Raw genomic sequence first — 26,218 nt, forward strand, 5'->3', positions numbered from 1 at the left:
GATTTCATTTTATTTGGCTAGTGTTGCCATTTCGCAGTTACAATTGTCTTGGGGGAGAAATAGGGTAACAGATGAAAGGGGAACTTTAATAGGCTACTTCCAAAATAAATTTTCAAGTATCTATCTATTACCACCTGATGGCAGCATTTATATCAAAGTTGTGTTTTTCAGCACAGTAGTGGTCGGATGAATTTTATCATGGCACAACGCATCAATATTAATTACGTCACGTGCCGTGTTTGGCCGCTACATGAAGGTTACCAAAAAGGGGTTCAAAGTAGACAGTATGGTTCAAACCAACGCAACGCGATGTGATATAATTAATATTCATAATCCACTTAATCAGTTCACCATTTTCGCCTGCGGTGGCGCTCCGAGCAAAACAACACACTTCTCGCCATGGCCGCCTCCCTCCGATGTAACGTCACGGCGTCCCGTGCGCGTGGGTGTGTCCGTGGAATCTGAGGAGAAAGATGGCTGCGGGACGAAGGGAGAGGTTGACAAATCTCAGAATCGCTGTTTGAGGATAGCCAGGCTACGGCGGAGGACGAAGCGGAAAACAGCACTCGCTCGCGTAAGTTTTTTTCCCTCGTTTTTTATTGGTCGAATCGCACTGTGTGGCCTCGTCACCTTTCGTTTCCCGCCCCGCTCGCGAGCTCAACGGACGGCGTCAAATCAAATCTGACCCGTTGCGAGCTCCGTGCGGTTAACGGTGAAACTCCTTACAGATGAGCCTAGAATTAGAACTGCCAGTGAAAGAAAATATGCATACACCCTATAAATCACGATCATTTTGGAAGCGAGAAAATTAGGCATGTTTTGTGTTATCCCTCTTGACATTAATCACATAGTATAACGGTTCTTAACCGTTCAGTGCCCTGTGTGTGTGTGTGTGTGTGTGTGTGTGTGTGTTTAAAATGACACATCACTGCGTGGGAATGTGTATTGTGAATGTGACATACTCATATTTGAAAGTATGAAAGAGGGAGCTGCATTGAAATTAACTTGAATATGTAATTGACAGCTGGTTTGGTATTTGTAGGTCATCTTCTTGGAATGAGCCAGTAAAACGATTCTTTTGTGGTGTTGTTTGCTGTGCTGTAAGTGGCTTTTCACCTGCACAGTTACAGTGTAACCGGTCAAATGCTTATGTTGTCATAATAAGTGATGAACCCAGACTTTTAAAATGACTGTTATGTTGTTCTGTAACGTGAATACTCAAAACGTGGCTGTTGGAGCTAGTAGGTATTTTGGTGCATAATTTCAGTCCAAAAAACATTTATAATCATGTGGTCAAAGTCTGCTTATGGTAGTATGCAATACAGATGTGATGTATGGTTGAAAACAATCTCTTATGAATATGATTATGGCAACAGCATTGGGTGGCAGCAATATAAGCTGCTCATTTGAGTCTTTTTTTGTTTGTTTGTTTGTTTGTTTGTTTGTTTGTTTGTTTGGCATGTGTCATTCATATAAAAGCCTGTTGAGCTGTAGTGCATGATGTTGCTGTGTTTATCAAATATAAAAGTAGACAGCACATATGTCCTTGGCTTTTTGATGAGACTTGCTTTTTGAGGGTTCATGGGTTGAATATATGCTCTACATTTGTAATGGGAGATAATGAAAGGGTTATGAGTGGAAGTTGAGATTTTGAAGGGGCTGCAGATTTCAGTCTATTTTATGTCAAGTAGTGAAAATGTTTTATTTCATTTTATTGGTTTTAGTTTTAGTTAATTACAGTATCTCTGATTTAATCATATTTTTGCTCCATAAAGTCAATAGCATGCCATATAGGCTAGCTGCCAAAGCAACATTTCTGTGCCATAAATCCATACCAACTTTTTGTGCTCTGGTGAAGTTGTACTTCAGATTTTCTTCCTCTGTCTTTTTTATGCACGGATACATACATAAACATACACTTGCTGGAGTCATTTTGACCCATTGTGTTCAGGTTCATTCCCCTTCAGTAAATGCCAGAGTAGTCCTAAACTCATTTATGTGTCAGAATGACTGAACTTTGAACTCTTGATGATTAAAACCCAAGGAATGAATGTGACCTGCAGTGCAAACAAACTTGCTCTTGTTCTTTCTCTAGATGGATTCCCATGCAGTTAGTCATTTTATAGTTTTTAATAATTCACTTTTTCCTTTTTATTAGATTTTGGTACCTCCATTGGCATAAATATGAAACATGCCAACAGAGAAGTAAATGTGTGGCCTAAAAATTAAATCATAAGGAACTACAAACATTTGGTGGTGAAGAAATGTTTCAAATGTCCTTTCTTTTGAATAGCCTTACTTTTAGAGAGTAATGTTAATCTTGGAAAATACAGCCTTGTTTAATATTAAGCAGAGATGGATTACAGGATATTTAGGGGCAGTGCCTTTTGTGCAAGGTTAACTTGCATTTGATTTAAGATCTGTGATGTTATTAACCCCTTTTATTTTTATTTAGTGGTTAGCAGCACAGATCTAAACCATTAGGTTACATGACCTCTTCAGCTAAAAGAGTGCACTTATGTGATTCTAGTCATTACACTCTTTTACCTTCTCCTGATCTGCTAACCTACCATTAAGACTTTACCTGTGAGCCGTTGAGACAGACACCTGGCTAGTGATTCATTGACCTCAGGGCAAATAAGAAAGAGAGAGAGAGAGAGAGAGCCCTTTTCATTTTATTCTCTATCTCTCTCTCTCTTTCTCTCCACCCCTTTTTTTCCTGCTGTCAAATTCTCAAACAGCCTTGTCTTGCACAGCAATATAGGTCAACATGCAAAGTCATTGCTATACCAATTATTTTCCAGTTAATTTGGCAGAGTTGTGTTGTAATGTGTTTTATATGAAAATATAATTTACTACCAAATTTGCATCCCTAAACATGCATCGTGTAGACAAATACTGTATTTTCTGTAATATAAGTTGTGTTCTTTATCATCTGAAACATGCTGCAACTTTTATTCCAAAGCAATGTATTTAATGTAATTAACTTCAAAACATGTGCACATTTGGATTTTGCAAGCCGCAATTTCACTTCAAATAAATTTTTATCTTTGGGAAATTTAGATTTTTTTTTTTATTTTTTTTTTATTACCTGGTTTGAGTAAGAGTAAGCAGTACATTTGCATTAATGACTTATGAATCATGTTTAAGCACATGATTCAGGTGTCTCTTCTACGTGTCCTTAATGTTTGAGGTTCAGCACAGTTGTCCTCACCAATTATGTATTGATTCTTACAGTTACTTCTAAAAAGCATTTTCCCAAAACTTTGCGACTGTTGGTGAGTCACAGCTGTTTGTTAATGTTTTAAGACATAGATCTGATTCTTGATACGCCAGTAGTGTGAATCTTTGGTGTTTGTGGTTGCAGGGTCGATAAAGAAATCACAGTGAAACACAAGGAGCTGACTGTTCTCCCTGGGGCATTAAGCAGTCAGTAAGCAAGCAGAGCTGACTGACTCTCTTGACTGCTCAGATAATCTCCACTGTTTAGTCCCATTTAGGGATGGGCATTTTTGACTTCTGTATGACACATCTCATATGAGATTAATCAGATATTCTTGATACACAGCATTAACATAACATACATTAGCCTACAACTTATCTGCACAAAAGGATGCAAATGCAAGTTAACTTGAACTAAGTTACATGCTGGCCAGCAAGTGCTATTCCTGTTGTGGATGCGCTCTTCCCAGAACAACATGCTGAAACATGGGCAACTAAATATTCTCATTATAATGTTATGTACAGTATCTTGCACTTAACTGTGTTTTCATCTACTTTAAGTGATTCTAGACATCCCTGTGCATTTTTCACGTCGAGAAACAATTTTAATGAAAACATAGGCGTACTGTTGAAAAAATGTGCAGAGATCAAATTGAACACTAGGGATGCTCCGATCGGCCGCTGAACAGCAATCACATCCCAACAATCACATTCTATGACTCGATCGGTAGTCACTAAATTTGGCCGATCTCACAAGCCAATCCCAATCTGATGACATAAAACCGAAAAAAGATGCCTCTGACTCGCATGTAAACTATACAGATGAGTATACAATCATAACAATAATGTTGGGCATTGCCATTTGAGCTAATGCTGAAGAGTTAATGAACATCAATAAACTGAAGCGCTTGGCTAGCTGGTAATAAACTCAACAAATCGCATCCTATATGTGTGTGCGAAATATATCGTCTGCGATAATATCGTAATTGTTGTTTTAACGATGTGCGATTTGACATTGAGTATAGCCTATCCCTCACACACACCCAGAGAGTGCATGCATACTCTACTTGATGTAGTCTTGTAGATTAGACTAGTGCGGGTGCGCATTTAGAGTGCATGCTTTCACTGCATGATTTAGTCTTATATCATTTAGTAATAAATATCACAAGTGCAGTTTTTTTTTCCAAATATCAGCATGATAACAAATGTGATATTGATTTTATACAAGTTTAATAAACAAGTTAATATTAAGTGACTTAACATTTTAGACACCATATTGCCTGTTTTTGCTCTATTTCGCCAACGAAAATAGTTCAAAACAAAGCCACACAAAGGACGGTGTTTCCTTACTGAGTGAATCAGCTTTTTAAACGAATCAGTTGACTAGGATAGATTCAGATAGTCAAATACTTTTTTTCCCGTGAATGAATCGGTTGAATCTCAATAATTCACTCAACAACAGTGACCTGCTGCCACCTACTGGTGGTTTCAATTTCACATTTAAAGTATCTTTTCTGGTTTTAAATAATTTTAAATATCAATATTCAATATTGCAAAGATGATTTTTTTTATATACTGATTTCATTTGTAACAGCTCTATTGTGTCTTATTTTTTATAATTGAATTTGATTCAATTTATGAAATTAACACTAAAGATGATGCATGCATAAAATTAGGTTTAAAAGGCTTTATAAAGGTAAAAATGGCCATATTAGGTAAAAATCAAAAAATCATTTCTGTCACTGCTGTGAACTGACCACCACACAGAGTATGAAGAATATCAAAATATTTAGGAGTTGGCTGTCCATGACAGTCCTAAACCGGCCAAAGTACCAACACAATAAACACACTCAGCAAAATATTGTCTAATAATCGTTATCGAGAAAATCCTAGAAAATATAGAGATTTTTTTGTCAGTATCGCACACCTCTACCTAAATGAGATTAATCCGATATATACAATTTAAAAGTAGGGCTGGGTGATTAAACGATAGCGATAATTATCGTGATCAAATATTCCTCTATAAAACGATAACAAGAGTTCGATAAATGTTCGATATAATGTTTATGCGGCAACAGTAAGGGTGTGACCACGCGACGAGATTTCTCGTCGAGGTGAAAAGTTGTCTCGTGAGTTGTTGTGAATGATGTCAGCGTGATGGAGCGTGAGGGTGAAATTAGTATTGAAGATGCCCCTGCCACTTTTAAATCATTTGTGTGGCAACATTTTGGTTTTCCTGCGGAAATAATAAACGGCGAAAGAGTGACAGACAAGACGAACACACACACTCGCTCACTGGCGCGCGCGCGCGCACACACACACACACTCACTCACACACACACTGTTGCTCGCACTCTCACTCACTCGCGCTCACATACTCAACCCGTCGTAAAAAATAAACATGCTGCTAGTCTTTCTGTCATGATGTCCTGAAGCATCGCAGACGCGTAGGTTGTCGCCCACTATGACACTATACGAAATGAAACGATCGAATCTTGCGTCCCGACGCCCGTTGTCCTTAATAAGCATTTGACCTATCACGCAAAGATCCTATTAAAGCACTAAGACATGGAAACAGTATAGCTAACATTCACATTTGAATATTTATCGCAAGTCATATCGACATCGCAATATTAGCCTATAAACAATGTTATGGCACATCGCAGCTTTTCCACATATCGTGCAGCCCTAGTTACTGCCCAAAGGTCTCAACTGCTGCCAGAAATTGTCGACATGCTTATAATCTTGAAAAAGAACATGACCATCACCATATCTTAGGCTATTCTGTGTAGTTAATTTATCTCTTTTTCATGCTTGAAGAAAAAAATTGTTTCTGTTTGAACTTGTAGTTTTGAGAGAGCAGTAGGCCTACTTTGATTATGAATACACTTAGGCTACTGTTTGCATTTAAAGTGTTATTTCTGTTATTTATATATTTATTTTATTTATACTGTTATATATTTTTTTATGTTAGATTTGTGGAAAGGAGTTTGATTTCTCATGTGAAATCGTACAGGGGAGAAGCCAGTTTCAAGAGTTTATAGCAAAACATTTTGCAGTGTTTGCATGTCCTTTACTGCATAGAATTAATTAAAATAGAAGTAAAATAACATTTATTACAAGTTGATTTCAAAATGCACCTAAATTGTTTTGCATTTTATGATTTACAGTTGAATAAAAGACTATTTTCCATTCATACATTTCATCATTGAGGATTTCTTAAATTGTGTAAAAATCTCGTCTTGTCTCGTTCTCGTGAACCCGTTCTCGTGAACCCAATCTCGTGTCTCGTCTCGTCTCGTGGAGTAAGCGTCTCGTCACACCCCTAGGCAACAGTGTAACGAAACCGCGATACTCATTTGAACAGCGCAACATGGACCAATTATCTGCTCGACTCAAAGTTCAAACGGCAGCGCAGTGCAAGCTTACTATAGCAGATGCATTTACTTGCTGATCGTCTTCGGTTATATGACCACTAAACAGCGCTGTGAGATCCAGTGAGAAGCGTGAATTCAGTGGAGAACTGACAAACAGGAAAAACACTGTGCGCAATGATACAGTCAGAACTAAGGCTTTTCAATCTACAAATGCCCATCATTTACCATGGATTTACTGTACGTGACACTAACATGGTATTGTGGCAGAAATGTGGGATATTCTTATCGAATTTCATTATATTATTAATGTAGACCTCTATTAAACGTATTAAAGGAGTAAAAAAGTAGTTTTGTTGATTTAAGCTAACCTGTAGCGTTTGTGCATTTATACTAAATGTAATTAGGCTACTGTTTTTCATACAAATACCACAAACCATATAGTAACATTTTACCATGGTAGTGATGTGATGTGTGGTTTTATCATGATCTAAATGTGTGCTACTATGGAAGACCAATGGTTAATTTGAATAAAACTCAAACAGTCAGAATATTTAAATTTTACCATATAAAAATGAGGCTACAATTCTTACATATGTTAGTTTTTGTTGATGAACATAAATTTACATCGGCATCCCAACTCAAGCTACTGTCAAATGTGCATTTCTAAGAGACAAAACACCTAATATTATTAATATTGCAGCCCGCACTACAAACTGTGCTGAAGATACGCGTCATCAAAGTCAGGCAACACAAACCTGTTTCATGATTTGAAACAATATCACCTGTTTGAACATGCAGAAACCGAGAAATTATTTTTTCTGTTAAGATATTTATTTTAAGGGAAAATGACTGGAAAAGTGTAAAGAATTCAAAATGTGAAGTGTTTATCATGTTCTGTCAATAAAGGGTAGTTTAAAACCACAAATAAAGGTCTGTTTTCTACAACTTTCCCTTAGGAGCAAAAATCTACCTTTAAACATGAAAGAAAGAAAGAAAGATTTGACATTTATCGTGATAATTATCGATATCGACTGATATGAAAAGGTTTATCGTGATCATTTTTTGACCATAAAGGTCAGACTTGGCTCTGTATAAGAATGCGTCTGTTAAAACAAGCACTCTTGACAATTTGTGAATGGATCTCATACGCGCGTCGGTGATGATGTCGCAGTTGTGGTTATGTGGTGATGTCGTTATGAATTTAGGCAAGGCAAATTAATTGTAGTTCTTAATTAATTTAATAACAATACTAGCTTCATAATAATAATAATGATTTAAAACATTAATGGGAAAACTAGCTAATTATCGTATTGATATCGTCAAAGGCATCTGCCAGCAGCGATATCTCTGACTATCGTCGATACACGATACTATCGTCTATCGGCACAACCCTAGCTGAAACACAGGCATCTAAAGCACAAAGAATTTACATTCTGTCCTAACGCTAACCAATCAGACATCAGGTACATCATCATCATCATCATCGTTTTTATGATCGATCTTCGCTGTCATGTCCGAGTACTCGTGGACATCCCTAGTCCTATTATGAATTAGCACCACTAGTTGAGTTATGCTGGAATGTTGTAGCCAGCATAGCATTTGTAAAAACATTACAGAATGATTTATCTTATAGTGGAAACTTGCAGATGAACTTGTTTTCTGATAGTCTTCTTGTGTTGCCAAAAATTCTTGGGATTTGTGAAGCAGATAAAAGACAATGTCACTAAACTAAGACCAGGATGAAGTGCACAAATTAGTCTTTGCATTGGTGTGGCAGCTAATATTGATCTTAGGCTATTAACATGGTATCTGAAGCCTCAAATGTCTGATTGTGAAACTGCTTCGTGATAGACACTATAGAACCTACTACTACTAGGGAACTCTTTATCCTAAACTGGACAATGTTTTATAGACAATAAATGTCATGGTACTGTCTTTTGCATATGCCTACAGAGGAGCAATTCAGTCATTATGCGTGTTGACGATAACACATTCATTGCAGCTGCTGCACAGTATGATTTGGCTGTGACGTTACTAGCGAGTGACCATCTCGAGCAATAACTACGAGGGAGAGAGATAGAGTATCATAGGAAGTGGTCAGCTGGACTGTGTGCACTAAACTAATTAAAGGAAAATCTTTGCCAAGCTATCGTACCGCCTCTTTGCTGGCTAGAAACTGTGCACTGGTGGTAAGTAGATGTTGTTGGACTTGGTCTGGAACATGTGACGCTGCTGTAGTTGAAATTGCCTGTGACTCATAGTATCCAATCTAGTACCAAGAAGCCTTTGTATCCCCCTGAGTTTGTGACACTTGGTTCCTCCCTTGTACAGTGGCCCTTCCTCAAGAGACAGCCTCTATAGCATTATATTATTGGAATTGTGAACTGTCTTTCTTGGGTTGAGGGATTTCTCGCAGGGAAGGAAGCCTTACTTCTTGTCACGGTCAAGGAAGTTTTTAATGAATGGTAGGGTGGAGTGTGTGTGTTCAGTGCAAAGCAAGCTTCCTTAAAAATGGGCTTTTGAATTTTGTGTTGAAATTGTTTGACCCGTATCTCTTTGATCCGGGTTTTATTCTGCTTCTGTTTTATTTGCCCTCCCCTGTGCTGACCTTGTTTGTACTGAAATTAAAGTAATCTCAAAAGAATGCTAAGTCAATATGAAGTGTCACTGGTACTGATAACAACACAGGAAGTGTTGTTGCATTAGTTAAGACCACAGAAAGAGTTGTGGGAGTGTGTAACATCACAGGAAGCCTACTGATATAGATTTTGTCTGCAGGTAAGTTTTCAGAAATGCTAGAGAACCAACTAAATAGATAGATGAACATAGGCTAACACTGGCAGTATTTTAGTGTTTTAGTGCCTCTGCCTGTTGTGTTATGGGTCAAGTTGTTTTACAAGACACTATAATGATTAGACTGAGAATCTGAAATGGTGAGATGCTAGTGTACTGAATCATTTATTTATGACTGAAACTTTCACTTTCTACTTTAAAGGGACTGTGTGTAGGAATTTCTCCCATCTAGTGGTGAAACTGTATTTTGCATTCAAACGAATAATGCTCTCCAGCGCCTCACTTTTTCAAATGCGCGTTGCATCTACGGTAGCCGTTACGTATTAAAAAGCTATGACAGGATGTCTTATAATAGCACTTCGAGTTTTCTTCGGGTGAACAGGTTTGTTATTTAAAACAAACTGAAACTTGAAACAACGAAAAAAAGAATGTTACAGTATGAATTACTGACTGTGAAAAACATTAACTATGGTAATTAGTAGTAATGCCTTCTTTACTCGTTATATTTTTTTAAGTACGTGCATTGTTAGATATCATCATCATCAGAGCCTTCTCTAAAGTTACTTTACTCAATAGCTGCTATTCATCAAAGAGCCTGTTTAACTTTTAACTATAAATGTTCTACTGTCTATTAGGGCTGTCAATCTTCCTCTATAATACTATTCGAATTCCATTCCTTATTTTATTTAATATTCGAATAATATTCGAATATTAAATGCTCAAATTCATCCTATTATTAATATTTACGACATTACACAGTCTTATGGATCGCCAATGCGTGATGTTGATCGGTCTCATATCTTCACAGATAAACCGTCAGTTTGTCTGTTATTGCCTTTTGGCGGACAGCTGTAGCAGTTGAGCCCCGTGATGAGAGAGAGAGAGAGGCAGAACATAAGTAATTCTTGCCTGTTTTAGCGGCGGTTCCTCGGACAGATCGCCTAGCTTGTCAGGTTGTAAGTTGTCATAAAAAAAATAACATATATTTTCCTCTCCGTTTTGGCCTTCCGTCCACAATGTCACGGCGTTTTTATTAATGAAAACGCACTCCAAAGTGGATATATTTGAAGACGCCGTTTTCACGTTGTAATGTAGACTGAGAATCAAATTGTTGATCTCCGTTACCGTGGAGACATTCCTCTCCGCGACTTTTGACAGTTGTTATGATGATACAGCGTGGATAACGTGCACAATTGTGTTACGATTCAAAAACTTTATTGTTTATCAGACGAAACAAAAGCATTTAATTTTCACATGTGTGTGCCAAGGCGGCGAGAAAGGCAAGATTGCATTAAAAAAAATCTATACATAAAAAAGCAATATTCGAATAGGAACTTCAGCATTCGAATAGTATTGATTTTTTTAATATTCGAATTATATTCGAATTTCGGAATTCGTTCCAACAGCCCTACTGTCTATATAATAGTACACAACCAAGCAATGAAAAAAAAGCTTGTAATTAAGACCGTAACATCGACTTACCGGTCGAGAAGAAAGCAGGCAACTTCAGGGTCTCTTTTGAAAGCTTTCTCCTGCATTAGCTATCCCGACATTAACCCTTGTTTTTGTAATCTCCGGTCACGTTTCCTTTTACGGTCTATTTTGGACTTTTTCGACGACAAGGACTCATCCTGTGACTCAGCATATGTATGAATGAATGGTGTATAAATAACCGTGCAGTGCATCCTTTTAAACTTGCCGCGGCAGTGACAAGCGCCTCTCACTGCTCTGCTCCTCCGCGTCTGCTGGCTTCAGTCACGTGACGCTGGTTCTGAACGAAAACGCGTTGTGGAAACGCGTTGGCCTAGTACTTTTTGTCCCTCTCTGCTATTATAGTTTTTCAAGATGGCGGAACTACATGGAAGCCTCCGTGGACCTACCCGTCCCATGTATATAAAGATAATAAATTCTTCGTTTACGAGGATTAGTCTGATCATTGGCATAGGTGTTTGTACACCATTGAGGGCATATTTATTAATAAAAATATTGATTTTAGATAATAAAATACCTAAAAAGCTACACATAGTCCCTTTAAAGAATGAATTCTTTAACTCTGGGTGCTATGCTAACATGTTTTGGTAGGATCACTCTGAAGCTCACTTGTCCTTTATTGGTGATTGATTTTTTTTTTATAATTTTTTTTATATGTAATTCCTATTAAGGTGATGCTTTTTTTCATGAATATTTAATTTACCCAGTAGGCCAAACTTGTTAACTTAAGGCAGACGTTACATGTGCATTAATCAGATGATGAATCCTATTATGGTGAATGCTTGAATCATGAATATGTATTAAATTACTTGACTGGCTGCTCCAGGAACTTTACCAAGCAACATCTGCATAACTCAATTAATATTCCCACACTGTACCATAATTTTGCTTTAGACGTACATGCAGACAGGATGTATAAAATGTAGTTTATTCCTGAGGGCAGAGCTGAATTTTCAGCATCCATTTACTCCAGTCTCTGTTACTTGATCAATTTAATGTGTCCTTGCTGAAAAATGTATTTATCAAAAAAAAAAAAAAAATCCTTCTTACAGACCCAAGTTTTGAACAGTAATGTATATATTAATAATATTTACATGCATGTTATTTGATCATCAAAATAGTTACAGTTTGGAGTTTTGTATGTGCTGTGCCCTTCCGTCTTGTCCTTTCGATCTCCCACAGAAACTGACCTTTACACTGACTGACTGCACTGTTTGTGTTTTACCTGCAGGTGTTAATGTGTCATCATTGACCTCTCTCTCTCTCTCTCTCTCTCTCCGTCCCTGCAGGTGTGTGCGGAGGAGTCTATGTATCGGTATGGAGTATAGTGCCGATTGCAAACTGGATGACAGGGAGTGCAGACAAGCCACACTGATCACTGGTGTACAGTGACTGTTGCTGCAGACATCAGCAGGATTCCGTCCTCTCTATGCTTTTACCTCTTACTTCATCAAGCAGGACTCTTCATTTCTTGGTTTTTGGACACCTTTTGTGAGTCGCCTTACCCCCCCCCCCCCTCCCCCTTTTCCCTTTTCTCTCCCTCTCTGTGGTTCTCCCTTGCTCCTCCTTTATTCTTTCCCTGTTGACCTCTTGATCGAATTTGGATCAGCCTGTGAGTTAAGATGAGTTGGCTAAGTCGTTTAAATCCAAGGGGTCCAGGCACTCGGACCGGTCGACATGCAGCCCCGTCCAGCCCATGCACTGCCGACCCCGAGACCTGCCTTATGGTGTTTGAGAACCACTGGAGACAGGTGAGACACCACATAGGCTTAATTTCCCTCATACTGATCGTGCAAATAATATCCTTAGTACAACTGCAGTCATATAAATGTACATTTTTGCACCATTCATATAAGTGGATGCCTTTTACATTTTACATTTTAGTGAGGTGTTAAAAATTATTGTTTAAGAATTATTGGTATGGTTAATACATCGTAAACCTTTTTTTTTTTTTTTTAAGAAATGCAAATGAGGGATCCTTTTAAAGTTAGCTTCTTTGTTTGCAAAACCATACGTATGTCTTGCTCTGTTTAGCATTATGGACTCAACAACATGTATAATCAAAAAACAGGACATCTTGGGACTTGACTTTTCCTGTATCTTTTCTTTTAAATACTAATTTAACCCTGTAAAACCTGACATATGACATAATAGTCAGAATTTTTTTTTTTATAATATGAGACAGATTGTGCAAAGACTTGATGTATCACACTTTTATGTGAATAGAATATCAAACTGGAGATGGCAATACTGTTAGCTTACCAGTGTTTTCAGAAAGGCAGTTTTTTTTTTTTTATCCACATGGTTGCCAGGTTGAGAAAAATAACACTCAGTAGATATTTCCTTATTGCACAAGTGTGAAGCTCTGATTGGGTGATTACATCTCATGATATCAGGCAAGGCAACCCCAGTTATTTTCCTCTGTAGGCCAGATTAAACTTTGTTCTAACCTATAAATTATATTCTATTAATTAATTTCAGCACATTCATACTCCGTTTTAAACGCTGTTCTTGTATTCAAATTAAGCACGGAATTGATACAGAAGCAGTTGTATCGATACTTGTATCAACAAGCAGTATGTGACGATACATCGTCTTATCGATGTATCGAACACAGCCCTAACATCAATATAGACACCTATTCCTCTTTGGCTTTACCATAAATAGAATTGAACTGTTCCCTGTCTCCCTGTCAGGTGTCGGGTGTGTTGAAACGGAGAGAGTCTTCAGTGGGTGGTTGTGCCGATGATCTCACAGCAGTTCGCAATCACACAGATCAGATGCTGTGCCTGCTAGCTGAAGAGAGACCAGCTGGGGGAGACATTGAATCACCAGGTTAAAACACTCTCCTGTGAGCTCGATGGAGCATACATTTTTACTGTTTTCCATAATATAAATTAGTTTTTTTTTTATGTGACAATAGATTGTGGAATGTCTGCAGCAATGGGTCCTATTCTGGAGATGGTGGTGGCAGAGAACATACTGGAAGAGTTGGTACAGTGGCATGTGCGCCATGGTCTGGATCCGGACAGCCAGCTAGAGCTGTTGAAACTGTTTGAGATGCTGATCGGACAGTCACATCAGCCACTGCTCCTGCACAGTGCAGTGCTGCAGCCGCTGCTAAGCCTGCTGGGAGCATGTGTGGATCCCCAGCTGGGCTGCCCTTCTGCCCTAGAGTCCAGCCTCGTACTGCTGCTAAATCAGGTGTTTGACAGGCAGATTCTGACACCTGTTTGAATCACATGGAAATTAATTTAGCAGAATTTCGCAACATTCCTTGACAGCCTATCAGATTTTATTGTTGAGCTTACAACTGGGTTAGTGGCTTGTACACCACTGAAACCTATCAATTCCATGTAATTTATGATTTAGGTTATTGTTAAGTTTTGGGCTGTGGTAGGGAGTGGGTTACAATACATTTTTTTTGACAACTTTGTCTTTCAAGGACCAACCAAACATTCTGCAAAATTAGGACATGCGATTACAATCAGCTAGAGCTGCACGATTCATTGTTAAAAGATCACGATCTCGATTCAAACACACAATCTTATTCCTAAATGACAACTATTCTCCTGTGTCTATTAAAACTTTTACACACTGGAAGTTGTCCTGTATTATAGATATGAAACCACAAACAGTCTTTTCAACCACACAGTATTGTTATTTCTGTAGATTCTCACAGAAGAACTGAAATAAGTTTATAGATCCTCATTTACAGGTTTTTTAAATCTTGTAATTGACCCGTATCTCTTTGATCCTCAATCTTAATTTCCTTTTTGTTTGACCTATATAAAAATTCACATTTCAACCTGTAAGTTACATAATATTAAATTGGATAAACTTTTCCAGAAAAAAAACAACAGTGAAAGTTTTTGTTTTTACCATGTATTGACAATGCTTGCACCCTCCACACATAAAATCACCCACTAAAGAACCAAGCCATGTTTTACCTTGTTTTGTATAGTAGGGGCATGTCTAAAACTAGCCATTGGTATTTCTGGAAAGACGGCCCTAAGTGTGTTGTCACTTTCAATAATGTTTCAATTGGAATTTACAATATGTTTAATTTGTGTTGCCTCTCAGCTATAAGTCATCAAAACAGAAACACGATTGGAGATATCTGAAGGACATTGTTGCATTCTTTTTTTTCTTTTGCAATAATTGGTTTCTGTCCATAGATTTAACTCTTTACTTTCTCTGTGACACTTGTAATAGGCCTACTTATGAATTATACCCCTTCTGTCAAAATCTATTTGTCGTATCCTGAAACTGAATTTTATCATCACTTTTTGAATCACAAATACGTTTCAGTCTTTTCATATGCTGCTTCAACTAAGGATTATATCAATTACATTGTTACACCAGTAGGTGACAATTGACTTTGAAAAAAATTTAAATAATCATTGATGCATTCATTCAAGAGATTCATTCAAAAACGCTGATTCGTTTAGTGAGTCATTGAATCATTAATTCAAACCGACTTTTTATTTTGTGTTATTCATTCAAATTAATCAAACATTTTTAAATAGACTGTAGGAATTAACATTTTGTCAGAACCTCTTGTTAATCGCACATTATTTTTAGTTGTCTGTTCAGAATCGTGATCTCTATTTAAAAAAACAACAACAAAAAAAACAGAATCACGCAGCTCTATAATCAGCACAGAAACAAAAGCAGATGGAATTAAATGGGCCAAAATATGAGCCCAAATTAGACCGGCATGGGAAAAACATTCTGTAATGTACAATAATTTCATGCATAATTAGATATTAATGTGTTTTATAACTGTAAATCATTTGTTTTTGTGTCAGGTATGTGTGTCCATGGTGAAAGAAACTGCCATTTTGGAGTTGTTATTTAAGTGTGGGCCGGTACAGCAGGGTCCCACTAACCTGCTGATCTTCTCACTGTTGGTGCCATTTATCCATCGAGACGGCTCTCTGGGGCAGCAGGCCCGTGACGCGCTACTCCTCGTCATGGCAACCTCTGCCAGCAACCACGCTGTTGCACGCTACATCGCTGAGAACTCCTACTTCTGTCCAGTAAGCATGAGTGTGTTTGTTGTTGTGTGTGCTTACCTCATCTTTTCTGTTCATGTTTTTGAAAGTGAGCTTGTATCCTAGATTATTTATGATTAAAGGGCAGAGAAGTCTTTAATTTGTATATTCCTTCTGTTCTTTTCTTTTCTCACTGTTAGCATGTCTTTATGAATATCCATTCTGTTCATGTTATCGTGCTTTTTTTTTGTCTGTGACATGCAGTTTGAATGTCGCTTGTTGAGTTCATATTTGCCTTTTAAAGCTGTTTCAGTGGAGACATAAAATCCTGTAGAATTTTCTCTGGGTTGCATTCTATTGGCTTCTGTGGAATGAAAAAGGCCATTTGTCATCTGTAGTTCTGCTCTGTGATTACAGTGTTTGACTACAGTGTTGGTCCAGTGGATGGATGTGCTGCTTTCCTCCCCTCTGTCCTCTTTCCTCACGAGAATAATATATGAGCCTTCATGTGACCCACTTAACACATATACGACTGGAGGTCTCATCTAGGACTCCGTGCTACTGCAGTGCCTCAGTCTCTTAACATTTCTCTCTCTTACTTTCTTTTCTACTGTATGTCACATATAGCTATTTTTATGCCAGAGATGCATTAGATCTTGCTGCCAGTTTCTTTGATTGCCTGTTTTGTGGGTCTAGAAGACAGGGCCAAGTTCCAGATATAAAACCAGCCCTGACATGAATGATGTTCTTCAACATATTTGAGCATTAAGGTGTGGTCACATTTACTGATGTTCAGCGAATTTTCATGTTTGAAATCCAATCGTTTCAATAGAAATCCACGCAGTCGGAAAATTTGCATAGGGTTTAAGGTCATGCGAATATGCCACGTTGACAAACAGAAAGCTTCTTGGTTTGTAAGTGAATTCTGTATGAGAAGTGAATCATTGCTACACTTGACAATGGACAGGAAATTTAGCCATTTTATTTTTTACGTTTGACCATACCATTATTCCATGTTAAGATGTCTGAGAAAGAATAACTGTGTTTGGAATAGGGATGGGCATTTCAAGCCCATTTTTTTAAAGACAATAATCGCACAACCTATTCGATTATTCTATAATAAAATCAACTTATTGAATATTTTCGAAAATCGTGACTCATCCCTAGTTTGGAATAAGAACCACACTCTTTGTTGTAGTATAGCAATAAAAAAACTTCCTGTGTGTTACAGTGATTGTACCACAGTTAAGGGCTGTTATTACACAAGGTGAAGCAGCCGTAAACTTAATAAGTTTACTTGTACAGTTTATTAGTCAAAAAGGTTTGTTGCAAAATCTACAGACTTAATTTGCTGCATGGCTTCAGATGTGCAAATGTTTTCACATCCAATCAGGTTTTAAAGCCATCACCAACTGATGTTTAAAAGGCAGAGCTTGCTTGGTGAACTTTATGTAATAATGTTGGCAAATTCCCCCCCAAATTCCAGGTGCTAGCGACCGGGCTGAGTGCACTATATTCATCCCTGCCACGGAAGATTGAGGTACGGGGCGACGACTGGCACGCCTTGCGGAGGGAGGACTGGATGGGCGTCTCCTCTCTAGTGCTGTTCATGAACAGTCTTGAATTCTGCAACGCTGTAGTACAGGTGGCACACCCTCTTGTGCGCTGCCAACTCCTTGACTACCTCCACAACGGCTTCCTGGTCCCAGTCATGGGCCCCGCTCTGCACAAGGTGAACCATAATGAACTGGGCCCTGTTTGGCATAGATGGCAGTTTCCATATTCATTCACTATACAATATTGGTTTGAATGGAATTTATTTTCTCTTATTTTGTTTCCCTCTCTCTCTCCTTTTGTCTCTGTCTCTTATGGTTCCTCTGTCAGTCGTCGGTGGATGAGATGATAGCAAGCACGGCATATCTGGACCTGTTTTTACGCAGTATCACAGAAACTTCCCTCCTTAAGACCTTCCTGCGCTTCATTCTGTTGCATCGCCATGACAACGACACCATCCTTGATACACTACTCACACGCATCAGCAGCAATTCACGGGTCAGTTTAGCACACGCTGTATATGGGGTGCATGTATAGATGTAAAAGACACTGTTTTGTCAGTGCTGTTGGTTATGGAAATATGGAGCATTGTAACTAAAATTACATTTTCCTCCCTCTCTCTCTGAAGCTGTGCATGGTCTCTCTGAGTCTGTTTAAGACACTGCTCAGTCTCAACTGTGAAGACCTCATGCTCCAGCTTGTTCTCAGGTATTTTGTGTGCTTGGGTGTGTGACTCATTTAGCAAGAGAGCTTACAAAATAAGCTTTGGGTGTTTAGAGATGGACTTGGACATTGCATCTTGCAAATTGAAATACTGTAAAAAAATCTGATCAAATTGAATGCATCCTTGGTAAGCATAAGGATGTAGAGTTCTCAACGGGCCTGAAAATAACAACCCGACCCGACCCGGCCCGTGGCTTTTAAAGCCCGGACCCGATGTAACCCGACACATCAACATGAATTATCTGCCCGAACCCGGCCCGCGGCCCGACGCCGCGTCGGATTTTTTTTTTCTCATACACGTATTATCATGACCAGCAGACGGAAATTCAAATCAACCTTTAATGTTCACGCCTTTTAACAATACAAACAACTGAAACAATAAACTTTAAATATATAAATAGGCTGTAGTAGCGACGGTGAATTCACCTGAGGCAAGTTTACTTTTCACCAACTCCATCTTCTTCTCCAGGCTAAAGGCGTGCACGCAGCGGCGTCAGGTCTGCCCCCGCCCCTCTCTGTGATGCGCTTGCACGCAGCAGCCAGACTTTCTTTACGGTGAACAGCAGCGATGATTAATAAATGTTTTGTTTTTTTCACTGACTGGAAAAGATTAAGCCCGAGGTCCGACCCGACCCGAGTCATTTGATTATATTTTCGACCCGAACCCGCGGGTCCCGTCGGGTTTGTCGGGCCGACCCGACCCGTTGAGAACTCTATAAGGATGCATGAGGGTGTGCCACCTGTACTACAGCGTTGCAGAATTCAAGACTGAATAAGATTTTGTAGATCATATATAAGTGATTTAAATGTGAAAGGATTATAGTGCATTATTAGTGGTTTTATTAGGCAAGTGTCACTACTGCTCATACTTAGGGAAAGAGACTAAAATAATTATAATTTTGTATAAAAGATAAAGCTGCTATGATTTTTCTTGTGTGTTTCCAGGTATCTGTTGCCATGCACACATGTAATGCTGAGTCAGCGGAGGGCAGTCAGAGAAACAGACCTCTATGGCAAATCAGCTGACAAGTTCCTTTCCCTCATACCTGAATGCTGCCGATTCACTTCAGCACCCTCTAGTGAGCGGGATGATGAACCTGCCTTTTGGGGAAAGGGTAAGAGTAAGCATGTGTCAGGCACATTTACGGACACAATAGATGTGCTTTTAGACTTCTGAAAAAAACATTGCTGAGGTTCATACCTACAACATGTATTTTCTGTCTGTTTTTTGCCTATAGTGTTGGGTAGTCCTACTTCAGAGTCACCAGTTCACCACAGACCCAGCACTCCTTCCCGCCTTTCTCTCTTTATTCGACAGCAAAGCTCAGGAGGCCAAGCCAACTCTTCTGGCTCAGAGAATGCTCCCCCTTCTCCTCGTGGTAGTGTTTCTTCCCCTCTTTCTTCTGACAGCCCCATGCACCAACTCCCAGACATTTCAGAAGGAGAGACTGGCTACCTAGAGTATCTGCGTGATGCTCGGAGGGGTATTGAGCTCTGCTCTTGGGGCTGTCGAGACTGGTCGGCACCTTATGATGGAGAAAATCCTTCTCCAAACTCTGTTCCTCCTCCACCTCCCCCTCCTACGTCCAACCCCTCCCTCAGTATGGTACCAGAGCATTTCTCTGTAATGGACCCCGCTCAGCAGAGGGCAGCAGTGGTGGCTGCAGCTCGTTCCGAGTGGAGCAGTTCAGATCGAGATAGTGGAGAGTGGGATGTTACCATCAGCAAGAACTGTATCAGTCTGACACCCCGCAGTAAGAAACGCAGCCTTCTTCCCAGCACTGTACCCCTACAATCTTCTGCATCAGCCTCTACAGAAATAACAGGTGCTGTGGAAACAGTGTCCCAACACCCTCATTCAGCACCTCATCCAGCACTTTACAATGGGATGGGGCAGGTGGAGTTCACAGACAGTGTGGATGAGAGAATGGAGGTTAAGAAAGTGAAGAGGGAGTCAGATGTAAATAGCGGTGTGGTTGAGTCGGGAATGAATGGGTCGATGGGTATGGGCCCAGTCGACTTCAAAGATTTCCATGTAGGATCGGCGCTGAAATCATCTCAGGTGCAGTTGAAGCCCCATCTGCAACATCAAACCTCCGTGCCCTCCTCTGCACAAGAGTGTCTGCAAAGTGAGAGCCAAAGATTGTCTCCTGTTCTTGGCTTGACAGAGACCTCCACAGTGCCCCGTGACAGCAGGGCTCCAGAGTCCGTTGAGCGTCTGATTGAGGAGTTGCTGGAGCGGGCGCCATCAGAGCCATTGTCTGGTGACTCGAAAGGCCAGGGAATCAGCATTGAGGCTTTCCACCAGGAGCTGAGGGAGCTGGAGGAACGTGTAAGAGAGAGGAGGGTTCTTTCACACAGCTCAGAGGAGTCCTCTCGGGAATCCCGCACTGCTCCTGCTCCCAGCCTGACAGATGAGGACTGCCTTCCAGTGGAGACTGAGCAGCGCTCCAGTGAAACAAAGCCTGACAGCTCTACCACTGGGGTATTTAGCCCCGCACGACCCCTCGGACAACCTCTTGCTCAACCGTACACAGGTTCTCGATGTAGAGATGACCAAATTAAAGATTTGAGTGCTTATGTTACTTGTCCAAGTTCAGCAAGAGCTAACCATAAGTCACTGGTTCCGCTTCTCCCTCTGTGTAGGTCCATTTATAACAGTCCTGTTCAGTAAACTGGAGAGTATGATGCAGAACTCCCTATATGTGAACATTTTGCTGACGGGCGTTGTGTTCCAGCTGGCCTGTTACCCTCAGCCACTCCTACGCTCTTTCCTCCTCAACACCAACATGGTGTTTCAGCCCAGCGTTAAATCACTTATACAGGTAATACATAAAGAACAAATATGACTCTATCAGACTGCTTGATACGAAATATGCAATGACTGAATCATTCTCAGTTGCTCTTTTTATTGGTTTCTACATTTTCTGATCAAAACAAAATAGATTTTATTTAGTCTCATGATCCTGGTTTTATTGGGAGCATTTTATTGGTGTACAATACATTATTCCAAAGAAAACCCTTCTTAAATTTTTTTTCAGAACTTTTTCCACTTTTCTTGAATTCTTGTTGTTTTATGTTGACTGAAAATCTTTATTTGTTTTGACAGCTCAAAAACTGTTTGTTTTATTTTGACTTGGCTATCTCTGGCATTTTTTTTTCTTTCTTTTAGAATTAAATTATATTAATCTATTTAATGTTCTGGGGTGAAGTTTGAGTAAGCAATTCATTTCCAATTTGATTGACTGAAACGTAAATCCATTGCATCAAAGGGAATATCCAAAATGTTGGTTTTACTTTCACTTTCTATTTCTCAGGTGCTGGGATCAGTAAAAAATCGCATTGAGGCATTTGCAGCAACGCACGAGGATTTCCCTGTCCTGTTAAGAAAGGCTCGCCGCTTTCTGGTTGCGAGAGGAAAGTTAGACTGGTCCGACTCACCCATGGGAGTGCCCAACCTCCGTCGATCAGACTCTTTAAGTAGGTGAATGAGAGGCAATGAAAACTCTTGTGGCTTCTCTCTGGCCACCTGTCACAGTATATAGATTTGACTAATATAGGCACAATTATCCTTCTATAATCTTTCTTTGAACACATTATTATTGTATCAGCAAAATCCAATATTGAACAACCTCTAATTCGTATGTATTTCCGTATTTCGTGTATATATTTCGTGTCTTGAGTATGTATTTGTTCTGTATGGACATACAATATTGATTTTATTTGTGCAGGTCTCAAAAAAAGGTTATAAAGTCTTAAATTAAATTTTTAAACTCTGTAGATACCCTGTTGATTTCTTCTATCTATCTCTCCAACAGTTAAAAGCCGAAAGCCATCTCTGGGCGATCTTATCTTGAGGCACACCAACAGTCCTACGAGAGCTCGACATGCAGCTCAGTTGGCCTTGGCCCACGTGAGAGATGGAGGGCAGTCCCTGCACAGTGCTTTGTTTCGGGGTGGCGCGGCCGGTGGGGCTTCTGGCCTGGAGAAGCAGGCAGAGGCACTAAGGGTGAAAAACGCAGTCTACTGTGCTGTCATTTTCTCCGAGTTTCTCAAAGAGCTCGCAGCTCTTGCACAGGAGCATGCCGTAGCCCTACCCTTCCCACCCAGTCAAGGCTCTGAGGAATAACATCAGGCCAAAATTTGTTTCCAAATTTCCACCTCTTTTTTCAAAAGTCTTTTTTTCATGGGACATGATGCACTCAAAGAGACAGGAAAATCAATCGCTCTTAAAGGTGAAGAGAGGTCATCTCTTGTTAATAATCTCATGTTCATAATGTAATTTTTTTTTTTAATTGTACAGGACCATTTATCCATTAATCTTTAGGAAATTGTGCATATAAATCTTGTATATAGACTATATAAAATATCTATGTGTATAATGATTTTTGTACACTCAGAGAGACTTGCATCCTTTAAGCTGGAGGAATTTGGTCGTAAACTTGCACTCCCGACGTTTCTATGTCACTTCAGAGACTAGCTAATGTAGACTCACTACACATGGTTCTTTTAAACTTTTATGGGTGCAGAAGTGTCATTTACATTTTAGCAATGTCAGGTGGTTATTTAGTCTTTTATAGAGTATAGGTCTCTAAGATCACACCAATATATGTTGAAAATAATCATCTGGTCTTTTTTAAAGGATGAGATGTCAGATTCTGTTTACCAATCACATGCTGGGCAACATGTCCTCAGTATTGCAGGAGGAATTGCCTCTTTACGGAGACATCTCTGAAAAATCAACAATTGACAAAATTCCCAACATGTTCTTCCAATCTCTAGCACACATCTTTTTTTGTCCAGCAGCTAGAGTGACGTTAGAGCTTGTAAAAGGGGTAGAGGGTTAATTTCCTTAGCCTCTGTCCCAATAAAATTAAGCATTGATGGACAGTTTGCATTTTAAAGTTTTAGTTTTTATTCTCGGTTGCAGCAGCTCATTTTCTAGGACAGTTTCTGGGAAATGCATATGGTACGTTCACCCAGCATGACATTACATATCATCTTCAGTTTCTGGAAAGGCACTGATTTTTCTGCCCACAAAGATCTCCTCCTGGATGTTAGCGTCCCTTTTGGCGTCTGACGAGGTGCTAATGTCTTAAATTTTTGACTGGTATGAGCAAAGAGAAGATTGCTTAATTACCTGTCCCTTTAAGGAGTGAGCCAAGTTATGTGAATCATAAGCCATCTTAGTGTTGAAACCAAGTGTTTTTTCTTTCTTTCTGTTCATTACTTGATTTTGCTAGTGTTATGGAGTATGAGTGAAATCAGCCGTAAATTGTGCATAATGGAAAAACCGCCACAAGACGTTTGACTTTTTGATTGAATTTGTTTATTGCCAAAATACTTTAGACACTTTAATTTTCAGAATGGAAGTTAAGGACATGCATGTGCATTTGTTTTTAACAGTAACTGTGTGTGTGTGTGTGTGTGTGTGTGTTTTTTACAGTATGGTTTTTGCCCCTTGTTCCATATGTGTCTTAGAAAAAGTGTTGCTGATCTGAAATCATCCATTCAAGAGCTCTTTTATCATGCACAAGCCATATGCGCATTACCTCAGTTAGGCTACTTCGTTCCATGCGGTATTCTTGCTGCTTCACTTGTCTTAGTTTTGATGATTCGGTTCAATCAAATATCATTCAAGGCATATTTTTCTATCAGTTATATAGATAGCAGACAGTTTATTGAAAGTCTTTTTTTTTCTGGTTACCTCTAGCTGCTGAGTTGTCAATGCATCTATCCCCCATCCCTTCACCCGTCCACAGAAGGTCTGTGTGGGACATTAGTGTGATGATTCTCTGCTTTTGTTGATATCTGAAATGTTTAGCATGTCAGTTCCATAATTAAGGATAATGTTAGGCAGAGTTAGTGTCAAGAAAAAGTAGTTTTTGCTCACATCCCTGAAACGCTCTGTCTGTGTGGGTGAGAAAGATGAAAAAGGAAGATGAAGAGCAAGAGGTTGAAGAATGAAACGGTACATATATGTTAGTGTTCAGTTATCTCTATGGAGACAGTGGAAATTAAACACAGTTTCTAAGTTAGAAATCAAATAGGCCTATACAATTAATGTGTGTCGTAAGATACCAATGCACAAGAAACGTCCATTGTTTTGAGGATGTAATTATATGCCGGATGTGGTGCAGATAGCATGTTTTTCTTTTTCTACATGTATTCAAGTGTGTATGATTTTGAAATTTTGACAAAAATCAGGCGCTCATTGATTGTTATTGGAAAGTGTTTGTTTGATCAATATACATTGCACAAGTTGATTTTTTTTTATGTAATTGGTTTCCTATTTTTTCATTCTGTCCATTTGTTTGAATGAAACGTTGGTGTTGACAAGGACTTCTGTCGCTTGTTATCTATGCAAACTGGTTTCTTTGTTTCTGAGTAAGTGAAGATGGTTAAAGTTTTTCAGACAAACAAACTAAATTTGCAATCTGGAACCCCACTTCAATAATTTACTTATCTATTCAATAATCTACTGGACTGTATGGAAACTCATGCAAAATAATGAATGTTGTCAAAATATTTTTCTATATTTAAAATGGAGGAGGAAAGTGGAACTGAATGGAGATTTAAATCAACCTTCAAAGACAAACAAACACTAAAAGGGAATGTTTTTATTAATTTATAAATGTTTTATCTGGCAATACCTTTGGCTTCTTGGTCTTTATTTCTCATGAGTTTATAAAGATGAGATCCTTTGTTTTTATTTATGGTTTGATAAGATGTGATTGATTGCAAATACATTAGACATAATGGTCAAGAATGTATGTGAAATATGAATGATCACATTTCCCGAATATACACTTTAGCCTTTCTCTGATCTGTTGCTTGGACTTCAGCAGAATATTTTTTTCTTAGATGAATGTTTCAAAATAAATGACGCTCGAGTAAGTTCACTTTGGTTGGTGCATAGACTGGTTTTAAGCTGCAGATTTGATGAAACCTTACATATTGTCAGAACAATGACCCAGTTCACTCTGAGTCTCCATGCTCATTATTGAGATTTTTGTCTCTTCCCCATCTTCTGATAGAAGTCTTGCTCATCTTCACTGGATCATAGACAGAGGATGCTGCTACAGGGAAGAAAGACATGGTCATGTCTTTCATAAGTCATAAGGTCATGCCACAAAATCACTGTTGTAAAGATATTCAAAGATACTTACAAGTTTGCTAAATCAGCGTTTATCAGGTATTTATTTTGTTTTGCATAATTCTTATGCTGTGACAAAATAAAAATTGCCAGTACATTTAAGATTTAAGTGCAGGATAAAGAGAATAAAGTTATTTTTTATGGCAAAACAATGCATTTTTACAAAAATGTTCTTTTGTCTGACTTTTCATACATTCTTTCCAATTGGCCCACTAGATTTGTTAGTTTGGGGTCAATAATAAAAAAAGACTATTGCATTTTTCACTAAACGAATAAATACATAGCTCAGTTTTTCAGCTTTGATAGTCATGATGTTTCTTGCATATTAGAATGATTTCTGAAGGGTCGTGTGACAGTGAAGACTGCAGTAATGGCTGCTGGAAATTCAGATTTGCCATCATAAATTACATTTTCAAATATATTAAAACAGAAAACTTTTTACTGTATTTCAAAAAGACTTATTTCAAAACTTTTTTGTTAAACCTTACCTCAAACTATAAGTAAATGCACTACCTGCAATTCAACCTATTGTAATGTTGAATAAAGGAAGGCATAAACTAATCAATATCTTGAAATGCTTACCATGGCCATGGAAGAAGTCATGCATTAATAATTACCACCTTATGTAGCTACACTTTAGTACATGTATGATAGTTATTGTATTCATTAACACTAGGGATAAACTGGTTCAAATGGGTTCCTTAACAAAGACGTGTGAATTAAACCATCTGAATCATCAAACGTTTGCTCTCAAACACATTTGCAGTTTCATAATGAACATAATTGGATGGAGCTGGATTATTGCACTTCAACATTTACATAGACGATCCATTGAGATGCAATCGCCCCCTTTTAATTAAATTATATTAAACGTGATCAAAGACATAAGGTTGGCCTCTTCACAT

General features: G+C 38.7%; 1 protein-coding gene across 2 annotated transcripts; it reads left to right on the top strand.

Moving 5' to 3' along the window:
* Positions 1–448: 448 nt before the first annotated feature.
* On the top strand, positions 449–24,809 carry fhip1b (FHF complex subunit HOOK interacting protein 1B). 2 transcript variants are annotated; one of them, XM_084421457.1, is made up of 13 exons: positions 449–574; positions 12,173–12,634; positions 13,580–13,718; positions 13,807–14,087; positions 15,695–15,925; positions 17,367–17,612; positions 17,765–17,932; positions 18,063–18,142; positions 19,103–19,272; positions 19,396–20,694; positions 20,804–20,982; positions 21,475–21,637; positions 21,976–24,809. In XM_084421457.1, the coding sequence occupies exons 2-13, from the start codon at positions 12,506–12,508 to the stop codon at positions 22,284–22,286; spliced, it is 3,396 nt and encodes a 1,131-aa protein (XP_084277583.1). In that variant the 5' UTR covers positions 449–574; positions 12,173–12,505; the 3' UTR covers positions 22,287–24,809. The 2 variants fall into 2 exon arrangements, with proteins under 2 accessions (XP_084277583.1, XP_084277584.1); XM_084421458.1 differs by having other exon boundaries at positions 451–574; positions 13,825–14,087.
* The last annotated feature ends 1,409 nt before the right edge of the window (positions 24,810–26,218 follow it).

This window comes from Rutilus rutilus (genome assembly GCF_951802725.1).
Source record: "Rutilus rutilus genome assembly, chromosome: 10".
Taxonomy (NCBI): domain Eukaryota; kingdom Metazoa; phylum Chordata; class Actinopteri; order Cypriniformes; family Leuciscidae; genus Rutilus; species Rutilus rutilus.

Coding starts and splice junctions, on each gene's coding strand:
- fhip1b (XM_084421457.1), top strand. CDS start 12,506: ATGAGTTGGCTAAGTCGTTTAAATCCAAGGGGTCCAGGCACTCGGACC. Junction 14,088..15,694: donor TCGTACTGCTGCTAAATCAG/GTGTTTGACAGG, acceptor TTTTTGTGTCAG/GTATGTGTGTCCATGGTGAA. Junction 19,273..19,395: donor ACCTGCCTTTTGGGGAAAGG/GTAAGAGTAAGC, acceptor TTTTGCCTATAG/TGTTGGGTAGTCCTACTTCA.